This window comes from Mus musculus, chromosome 19 (assembly GCF_000001635.26).
Source record: "Mus musculus strain C57BL/6J chromosome 19, GRCm38.p6 C57BL/6J".
NCBI classification, from domain to species: Eukaryota; Metazoa; Chordata; class Mammalia; order Rodentia; family Muridae; genus Mus; species Mus musculus.
This window is the reverse complement of record NC_000085.6, coordinates 29,320,303-29,331,290: the sequence shown is the minus strand read 5'-3', so window position 1 is coordinate 29,331,290 and position 10,988 is coordinate 29,320,303. Positions and strand designations below refer to the sequence as shown.

Here is a 10,988-nt window from a genome sequence, read left to right as displayed (position 1 = left end):
GGTTATAAATATAAACAAAAGATGACTCCATTGCCTAATGAGCTTTTTAAAAAGGATTTTAAACATTAAACAGTGCAGCATTAAACGAGGATGATGACAGAGGTAGGGAAACAGTAAAGAGAACTCAAATTCTCATTTATTCACTTATGCATTTATTTACCAAATATTATATTATTATTATATATTATATATATAATATATATTATACTATATTATTATATTACTTACTAGCACTTAATTTATTATTTGTTGATAGCATTATTAATTGTATCTGTTAGTCTCAGTGATTAAGAACCTACTGTATTCCTGACTCTGTTTGAAGTAAGGAATATCACACAATAAGTAGATCAAATGAAGGCTCTTACCTCCATGGCGAACACATTCTGATAGGAAGAGAACACATGGATTAAGAAGTGACATCCATGCCAGTTTGTGCAGGACGGCAGGGGAAACACAAAGCAAGACAATGACAAGTCTTAACTAAGGCTACTATTGTTATGACGAAACTCCATGACCAAAGCAACTTGGGGACAAAAGGGTTGATTTGGCTTACACTTCCACATCACTCATCAAAGGAAGTCAAGGCAGGAACTCAAACAGGGCAGGAACCTGGAGGCAGGAGCTGATGCGGAAGCCATGGAGGGCTGCTGCTTACTGGCTTCCTCCTCATGGTTTGCTCAGCCTGCTTTCTTTCTTTTTTTATTTTTATTTTTTATTAATCATTCCATTCATTTACATCTCAAATGATACCCCCTTCCCAGTTACCTCTCCACAGTAACTCTCTCCCCCCTCCCATTTGCCTCTATGAGGCTGCTCCCCATCTACCCACCCACTCTTGCCCCACCACTCCAGCATCCCTCTATGCTGAGGTATCAAACCTCCACAGGACCAAGGGCCTCCCCTCTGATTGATGTCAGACAAGGCCGTCCTCTGCTACATATGTAACTGGAGTCATGGATCCCTCCCCATACACTCCTTGGTTGGTGGTCTAGTCCCTGGGAACTCTGGGTGTTCCGACCAGTTGACATTGTTCTTTCTATTGGTTTGCAATCCCCCTATGCTCCTCCAGTCCTTCCCCTAGCCACCCCCCCCCCCAGGGTTCTCTAGCTCAGTCTGATAGTTGTCAGCTTCCTTTCTTAGAACCCATGACCACCAACTCAGGGATGGTACCTCTCATGGTAGGCTGGGTCCTCCTTCACCACCAATTAAGAAAATGTCCAACAGGCTTGCCCCCAGCCCAGTCTTACAGAGACATTTTCTCAGTTGAGGATCCCTCCTCTCCAATGACTCTAGCTTGTGTTATGTTGACATAAAACTAGGCAGCCAGGTATAGAAAGCATTTGGTAAATCACATTGTTTAGCAGACAAAGCTTGAGCATTTAAATCTCCATGAAGGAAAGTGATGAGATTGTTCTTATGTATATTTTATTATATAGTATATGATATATGTAGTATATAGTATATACCATATGTCATATATCAGATATCAACTGATAGTTGATTTAACAGTATCTATGGATGCCACTAGAACTCAGGACAAAGCTAGGGAAACAAAAAATTGAATCAGAAGACAGAAAAGAGAAAGAGAAATTATATGTGGAAGTACTGAGAATATTAATGTATTAAACTCATGCTCCCCTCTGTCTGGCCATCTGAAGTTGATGAAATTGCTTCCAGATAATAAAATTTCATTGGAAATTATAAATGAGGCAGTTATTAACGCAGAGACGCGTAATGGGTCAAAGTACTGAGAACAAGTGACTATTGGGTGCTTAGCCCTAAACAGGACACTGACGTCATCCCCATCAAGACTCACAGAGTATCTGTCATGGAAGAAGGGAGTGGGGAACTAGAAAGCTCTAGAGAATGGGAAGAGTGCTCTGAAGTGCTGCCTTCTGGACACGGATCTGCACAAACTTGGACCCTTCAGCATTCTATCATGGACCAGGGAATGGGGGTGCGTTGGTTATGAGGTCTCACCCCTCCCTGAGAGGTGTTGGTTTTTTTTCTGTGATGTAGTCATTGGCAAGTTGCCCATGCTACAGTTAAGTAACCCAGCAATGACAAGACAATTCAAGACTCGTCATCTAGTTGTTCATAGCCTCTTTTAGATCACTGGTCATCTTTACCAGAAACATTTGAAGTTCTTTATCTGGCATTTGACCTATTTCAGGATCTTTGGGTTCCGTAGTTGAAGAATCAGAACCTTATGGAAGAGTTACTTGCTTTGGGTTTTTTGTGTCTTTGCATTTCTGTGTTACAGTCTGTTGGTTTGAATAGCTCTTCTTATTTGGTGGTCAATATTCTCATTGAACAATCTATTCTTGAAGACTAAATCTCCAGCATTACTTGGCAAGAAAAAAAAAACACCAAAACACTAAATTTTTGTATCAGCAAGAGCATCAGACTATACAATCTATTAATATATCACCAATGATTATAAAACTGAGGGCTGGTGAGATGGCTCAATGGGTAAGAGCACCCGACTGCTCTTCTGAAGGTCCAGAGTTCAAATCCCAGCAACACATGGTGGCTCACAACCATCCATAATGAGATCTGACTCCCTCTTCTGGAGTGTCTGAAGACAGCTACAGTATACTTATATATAATAATAAATAAATCTTTAAAAAAATAAAACTGATTTTATATTAAAATCATTTACAGTGAAAATACTAAGTGAATGAGATAATGGAAGAAGACACTGTCAGAAAGTCTAGGAACTGATGGATATTTCCAGCAGAGGAGCAGAACATAAAATCAACATAGAAAGAACAGTATCCTTACTATAGATCAGTAAGGAACTCATGGGGGTAGGGTGGGGGGAGGGACAAAACAAAACAAAACGAGGGAATTCCCATTCCCAGTAACTTCCCAAAACTCAAAGGGAAAAACTCCTACAGTGAAAACTTTAAGACACTGAATAAATTGGAAAGCTAATAGGACACAAAATGGCTTCCCGTGCTCAAGAACAGACAAGCGTTAATATGGCAAGATTGACTGCTATCAGCAAAAGATGTCTGCAGATTCAGTACAATAGGCAGCAAAATTCCAGTGCCGTTCTTGACAGCACCAGAAAAGATAACCCTAAACTTCACCTGGAAGCACAAGAGACCCTGAACAGCTAAAGAGATGCTCATCTGGAAGAGCAGTGCTGGAAGAGTTTCAGTAGCCAAGAGCAGTTACAGCAGAGTCCTAGATGCAGAAGCAGTGGGTACTGGCACAAGGACAGATCCGTGGACCAATGCAACAGTGTAGCAGACCCCAAGTAAGGCTACACATTTACAGCCGCCTGGTTTTTAACAAAGGTGGGAGAAAAGATAGCTTCTTGAACAAAAGGTGCTGAGAAAACTGGATTTTCACATAAAGGGTGAAGTTAGATTCTTATTTTCCATGTTGTGTGTGTGTGTGTGTTTTTATTTGAAATTTCTCAAAGACCTTAAAACTTGAAACTGTAAAACTTCAAGAGGATAATTTAGGGCAAACACTTCAAGGTGCAGCATAGCCAGAGGCTTTCTGAAAAGAACTCCAATAACGCAGGAAATGATCCCAACAATTGAAAAGATCACATGACAGTAAAAGGCTCCATATAGCAAAAACAAAACAAAACAACCCCTGAAAAACCCAGCCTCCACTGGGTACCCTACAGAATGAGGGAAATGATTTAGTAATTACACATTAGACAGGGTAATAATATCCACCCATATGAAGAACTGAAAATTTTAAATTCCAGGAAAGCTAATCATCTGATCATTTAATGGGTTAATAAACTGAACTCTCAAAAGGAGAAATGCAAATGACTACAAAAAAACAATACTTGAACATTCTTACCCACCAGCGAAATACAATTAATAAAGGAGTTGAGAGTCCACATCACTCTAGTTAGAATAGCTGTTATCAATAAACAAAGCACGGGACTGCAAATGCTGGCAACGCTGTGAGGAAACAAGAATGTGTGTTCCCTGCCGGTGAGAATACAGATACATGCTGCCCGCATGGCCGCTCCTGAAGAATCTAAAGAGAAGGAGCGCTGCAGAGCTTGGGAACTACAGGGGCTCTAAGTCAACCCGTCCCAGAGACACTCATACACATTTGTATTGCTGCACTGTTCACGGTAGCTAGGAAGTGGGGCCAGCGGAGACGTCCTTCACCATTGGTTGGGTGCTGATAATGCGCCGAGCTCCAGGGTTAAGAGCACTTGTTGCTCCTTCAGAGAACCTGAGTTTGGTTCCCAGCACCCATGTCAGGTAACCATTTGATCTGACACCCTCTTATGGCTTCAATAGGCACTACACATACCCATACATATATTTAAATATAAAAGCCAATTAAAAAAAAAGAAATGTGGTACATATGCACAATGAAATTTGAATACATTTATGAAGAAAAAACCCACAAAATTATGACCTTTGTAGGAAAATGGATACAAGTGTATATTATGTTAAATAAAGTACATTTGATTCAGAAAGACAAATATTTTATGACAATGTTCTGGAGTAAAATTAATAGTATGGGATTCTAGTAAATACATCTGAAATTAATTTTATAATATTAGAACTTATTCACTCAAAATTAGGCATGCAAATAATTTTTTTTCAGTTAAATAAATCCATTCAGCCATTATCCTGCTAATAATAGTGTGTAGCAGTTAAGAATGCATTCCCAGGCAGTGGGATGCTTTCGCGGGTTAAGGCACTTGCTGCCAAGCCTGACAATGTGACAACGATCTTGGGGTCCCATATGGTGCATGGAGAGAACTGGATCCAACTTATACACACACATCAGCAGTAAATAAACATCATAATAATAATAATAATATAATAATAATAATGGTGATGATAATTTATTGTAAAAAAGAATGTGCTCATATAAATAAATTAAGGCAATTTTTACCGGGAACCGGATACTAAATGATGCTTTTATGTACATGTAGAATCTAGACTTAAAACTATGTATTTGTGTGTTTATATATGTGTATGCTTAAATGTTTGTGTTTGTAGGTCATGAAACTACAAAAGGGATTCCGAGAGGGATGAGTGCTTAAAGAAGGTAGGAGGCAATCAATTAATAGAGGACATGTAATTAAAAAAAAGCAAAAAGGGGAATTACTAAAGGCAGGAACTGGGAGAGGGTGGTTAAGGGAGGCGAGTAAGAGAGAGTGAAGTACAGTGCGATAGATGTGAGAAGACACCGCGATGGAATGAGTAATTTTTAAAAAGGGTTTATTTATTTTATTTGATATGTATGAGTGTTTGCTTGCATGTCTGTATATGCACCACGAGTATGACTGGTACTGAACCGGAGTTACAGACTACCATGTGCTGCTTTGTTGGTACAGGGAAGCGACCCCGGATCCTCGGCAAGAGCAAGTTCTCCTAACTGCCAAGACATCTCTCTAGTTCCAGTACCAATTTTTTAAAGTTAAAAAATATAATCCATGAAGGAGATAAGTTTCTCCGAAGGGAAGAAATGGCTCCTGTAAACACTAGGCAAAAAGAAGATCACATTCCAGGTGTGGGGGGGATGCTGCATCTCAGAGTCCTAGGTTCTCATATTTCATGAGGCAGTTTCTTGGAGCGCACGACAAGGAAAATGAATGAATAAAGTCAGAGAAAGAAGACATTTTAAAACTTGCATTTCTGAGGCCAAAAGAGCCTGTTAATTTCAACTTTGACGACAAGGAAAATGAATGAATAAAGTTAGGAAAAGAAGACATTTTAAAACTTGCATTTCTGAGGCCAAAAGAGCCTGTTAATTTCAACTTTCTGCAAGCCGGAAGTCCATGTAAGCCTGGAACACCCCGCACCTAACCAAAGTGTTCTGGAGAAGATTGCCTGCGAGGGAGGGCAACCCGAGGGCGGTGCGGAGAGGGGCGTGGCTGGGGGCGTGGTGGGTGGCGAAGGCGGGGCGGGGCGGGGCGGGGCGGGGGCGGGGCGACGGCCGTTGCAGCGCGCCCGGCCCTGTGGCGGAGCCCAGGGATGAAGCAGCTGTGCTGTTCTTGTCTGTTGTGGCTTGGACTCCTACTGACTCCTTTCTCCAGGGAAGAGGAAGAGGAATCCAGACCCAGGAAGCTGTGCGGCAGGCACCTGCTGATAGAAGTTATAAAACTCTGTGGCCAAAGTGACTGGAGCCGGTTCGAGATGGAGGAGCAAAGTCCTATGACACAGTTCTTTCCCCACTACTCACGCAAGGGCAAAGCCTTCAACCCTCACCCTTCTTCCTCCGCCTGGAGAAGATTCACAAACCCAGGTAAAACTCTGAAGGGAAGGCTTGGTAGCTTATCAGTGTGCAAACTCCTCTTTTCTTATCCTTGACTTTGCTCTGCCAGTGAATTTCTGTAGGAAATAGAATTTGTACCTAGTGTACGTGTGAATACAGTTTTAAAAACCATACAGACTTATATGAAGTTCACTTTAGACTTAGAAGAAATAATTTGTTCAGAGTAGGCCTTATTAAAAAGATGGCCTTAGGTTTCATGTATACCCCAAATTCCGTGTGTTATAAGCTTAATCTCCAGGGCAGCGTTAGGAAGTGAAGTGAGGGAATTAAATTTTCTTGAAACGGAGTCAGGCCATTATCACAGAAGTGGATTGTCCTGAGTGAATCTGTTGCAAGATCACTTCATCCTCCTTTTCCGGCACCTCCGCTATGGGATGATGCTACAGGAAAAGTCCTTGGACCCTGGAGCATCTTCAAATCACGAGTCAAATAAATTCTTGCTCATTTGAAATTAACCACTGTCGGGGGCATTGTCAGAAGATAGATATAGGTGATGAGGAACTAGTCACATAGATAGGATGGGATGGGATTGGGGGCGTTTATTTAGAGGAAAAGTTTATTTAGGGGAAAGACACTGCTGTCTGAATTATACGGGGAAGAGCGAGGAGGTCAGGATGTGCTGAACAGGAGGGGAAAAGAAGCAACAGCGTAGGGCAGTAAGGTTCGTCCAGAAGGGCTGAGAGAGGGAGAGCAAAGCCAACGGAGCAATTCATGTGAAGTGAAAACTTAATAAAGGGCACAGGGAAGGACAAGGGCGGATGAGATGAGTCTCGGCATGGATAGCTCATCGATGCAGATAGGTAGATTGTAGTATGGGGACAGATGAAGCTTCTCTGTGGTTTGCAGCAGCACTGAAGGTGAACTAGCGTGCTGAATTGCATAGAGATCTCGTGGTCTTGACCTACCCTTGCCATTCTGATATTAGCCTTTCTCCTATGTTGTAAAATGTGTTTGTAGATTCCCTTAACTAATTTTATAGTTTTTTTCAAAGCAGTGTTTGTAAGTGAAGCAACTTATCAGAACTTTAAAAAAAAATCAATGTTCTTACTTGACTTGGAAATAAGGAATTAATGAGAGTCATAAAATGAAGTGGAACTGCTTGTAAACTACTTTCCTTTGCAACTAGGTGGAATTCACCCCTAAAACCATCTATGTGTGACTAGTTTTGCTTTCGATCTCTTTGTCATCGATGTGCGTAGCTTTCATATATCTGTGTCTGTCAAGATTTTCATAGGAATTCATTTCTGTTTGATTTCAAATGTTACAGAATTAATAACCATGTATTACCTAGACTATTTCCTCTTTTCTTACTGCATTTTGCTCCCTTTAATCTTTGCTTTTTTTGTTTAGTTATAACTCTGTCTTACTCACTGTAATAGCAGAAAAGGACGGGAAGCCACGCCCTCCAGCTTCAGGGGACAGAGCGAGCCTGGCAAAACCTCACACTGCAAGTGGGGGTTGGAAAGAAAGACCCAGTGATAGATTCAGAAAGGCCAAGAATCCACGCAGACTCTGACCTCCTCTATTTCCCTTCTTTCCCTTTTCTTCCTCCTCCTCGTCCCTCTCCTTCTTTTTGCCCATTTGTATTTGTGTTCCTTTATTCTATGACAAGCCTCATGCAATCTTTTCAGTCTTGAAACTCACTCTTTCTCCTCTTCCTCCTCCCCTCCTTCTTCCACCTTCTCTCTCTCTCTTTCTCCTCCACCACCTCGTCTTCCTCCTCTGTCTCTGCTTTCTCCTCCTCTTCCTCCTCCTCCTCCTCCTCCTCCTTCTCTTCTAATTTCAAACTACAGAAATGTGACTGAGCCAATTAGTTTCCCCACACACCATGGATTATCCTCCCCCATAAAGATTTCCTTCTTTGAGCTTACAGTGGGGTTACAGGATGCAGAGTGCAGCTCACAGAGCTGAATCTCTGGTTAAAGCCTTGGCGGGGGGGGGGGGGGATTCTCCTCCTAGGCAGTATTAAATGTGACCACAGTAGACATCCACAATGTCTCTGGATAATTACATCCAGGAGTTATTTCAGCTTCTATCATCCAGTAATATCATCCAATAATGCTGAGTTAGACAATGTAACAATAACTCTGCACTTGGAGCACAATGCCACTGCATACTTCTTTACATTTCGTTAAAGAACAAAGTGCTTCTATTAACCACCTAGTTATAACATACACATAGAAGACAGACTGATCGGAAATAATCAAAGGCAGACACTGTAAACAAACAAACTGAACACGGGGTTTAATGGTTATTTCAACAATGGTGACATATGAAGGTCATGAGAAGATGTTCAGAATCACCACAGGACCCAGCAATTCCACTCCTAGGCTTATACCCAAAGGACTGAAAACACCAACACATAAAAATGTGGGTGTGAATAGCCAGGGCAAGTGCCATTCATAATAGCCAAGAGGTGAAGACCACCAAAGTGATAGATGGATGAGTGAGGTGCATTGTGGGAAAGCCACACCCTGGGAAGTTATTTAGCCATGAAAGGAATAAAGGGGGAACATATATGATTACACATGGTTACTCATGGAAAATACTATGCTAATGGAAAGACAGACAAAAATGAGCACATACCAAATGCTACCACGTGTGTGAGATATACAGAATAGACAGAGCCATGGGAGAGAGCATGGCTGATGGTTGCCTGGTGCTAGAGGGAGAGATGGTGGGCGAGACTGTTAGCAGTGGCTGCTGGCTTTCTGTTTGTTTGTTTGTTTGTTCTGTTCGCTTTTGTTTTGAGAGGTGAGAGAAACGTTCTGGAATTAGAAAGTGGCTGGCGCAAAGCTTTGACGACCCAGTAGGAGTCACTGATTTCAGTGTGTTGTAAAATGCTGAATTCGACAGCACGTGAGCGGTATTGAGATAAAAAATGTTATTACAAAATATTCAAAGGTTGCTAAGCCTTCTCATAGGAAAACATCGCAACTATTTTACTTAAAAGCACATTGCCAGCCGGGTGTGGTGGCGCATGCCTTTAATCCCAGCACTCGGGAGGCAGAGGCAGGCGGATTTCTGAGTTCGAGGCCAGCCTGGTCTACGAAGTGAGTGCCAGGACAGCCAGGGCTACACAGAGAAACCCTGTCTCGAAAAACCAAAAAAAAAAAAAAAAAAAAAAAAAAATTGCCCCTGAATAGCTGTACTTTTCAACTTTTATTTAAAATGTTTTTTAAATAAGTATCTGATTTTAGTTTTGCAATACTAAATTCATATCTAGTAGGAGATTTGGATAAATAGGACTTTCTTCCCCCATTGTCTCTCAACAGTCCCTGCAGGCGTCTCTCAGAAGAAAGGAACACACACTTGGGAGCCTCAGTCACTGCCCGACTATCAGTTTGAAAAGACGGAGTTGCTTCCTAAGGCAAGAGTGTTTTCATACCACAGTGGCAAGCCCTATGTTAAGAGCGTACAACTTCAGAAGAAAAGCACGAACAAAATGAATACCTTCAGAAGTTTATTTTGGGGGAATCATTCCCAAAGGAAACGCAGAGGCTTTGCAGATAAGTGCTGTGTGATAGGATGCACCAAAGAAGAGATGGCCGTCGCGTGCCTCCCCTTTGTTGATTTTTAAACCTTAACGATTAATCAAACATCACTGGTGATAGAGATGTACAAACTGTCGTAGGAACTATGCTCGCTTAATAAAAGCTTACTAAATCTAATTTACTGCTTATATGTTCTTGCGGTTCTGCTTGTAGGTGCAGGACTGAACCACACTAGAGGATATTTGCAAGTAGTTTGTAGTGTTGTGTGCTGGTAACAAGAATCTTAGTATTTAGTGACTCCTATTTTGTCGAATATTTTTTTAAAGACTATGTATAGGTGCCATAATCCGTGTAGGTATTTGAAAAACGATCTATTTGGGTTTCGTCATGATTGAAAGCCCTTAAGCTGGGTTTAGATGGAATATGGCATGTTATCATTCTATCTAGATGATTAAAAAGAAGACTCATGCCCATAACGACTGGGTTCCTCTCAGTCATCCAGCTCATTTGTCTCAGCAACTTAAGCAAGTAACTATGCCCCTGGCACAAGCTATTGCACTGCAATAGTAAACAGACACATTGTATTGCGCTGTAATAGTAGACAGACACATTGTATTGCACTGTAATAGTAGACAGACACATTGTATTGCGCTGTAATAGTAGACAGACACATTGTATTGCACTGTAATAGTAGACAGACACATTGTATTGCGCTGTAATAGCAGACAGACACATTGTATTGCGCTGTAATAGTAGACAGACACATTGTATTGCGCTGTAATAGTAGACAGACACATTGTATTGCGCTGTAATAGTAGACAGACACATTGTATTGCGCTGTAATAGTAGACAGACACATTGTATTGCGCTGTAATAGTAGACAGACACATTGTATTGCGCTGTAATAGTAGACAGACACATTGTATTGCACTGTAATAGTAGACAGACACATTGTTTCAGGGCCTTGAGTTTTACTCAGGTACCATTTCCCTGCCGAGTCATCTCACCAGCTCTATGTGAAATCATTTTAATGCTAAAAGTTGAGCAAAAACTTGGAGGTTCCAAAGTATAATTCTCACTCACTAAATGATGGGTAAGCATCGATGGAAAGATTTCTCTCGTCTTCTTCGCAGGTACGCCCTATAACACCCTGTTCAGTGAGACTTGTTTCTGTTTCTCTTCAGCTGCACTATGTCTTAAGACAGAACTTCTTTTCCA

General features: G+C 41.3%; 1 protein-coding gene across 1 annotated transcript; it reads left to right on the top strand.

The window, feature by feature from the left end:
* Nucleotides 1-5,972: 5,972 nt before the first annotated feature.
* On the top strand, nucleotides 5,973-9,937 carry Insl6 (insulin-like 6). Its single transcript, NM_013754.1, has 2 exons — nucleotides 5,973-6,246; nucleotides 9,552-9,937. Exons 1-2 carry the CDS (start codon nucleotides 5,976-5,978, stop codon nucleotides 9,854-9,856), a joined length of 576 nt encoding a protein of 191 aa, NP_038782.1. The 5' UTR covers nucleotides 5,973-5,975; the 3' UTR covers nucleotides 9,857-9,937.
* The last annotated feature ends 1,051 nt before the right edge of the window (nucleotides 9,938-10,988 follow it).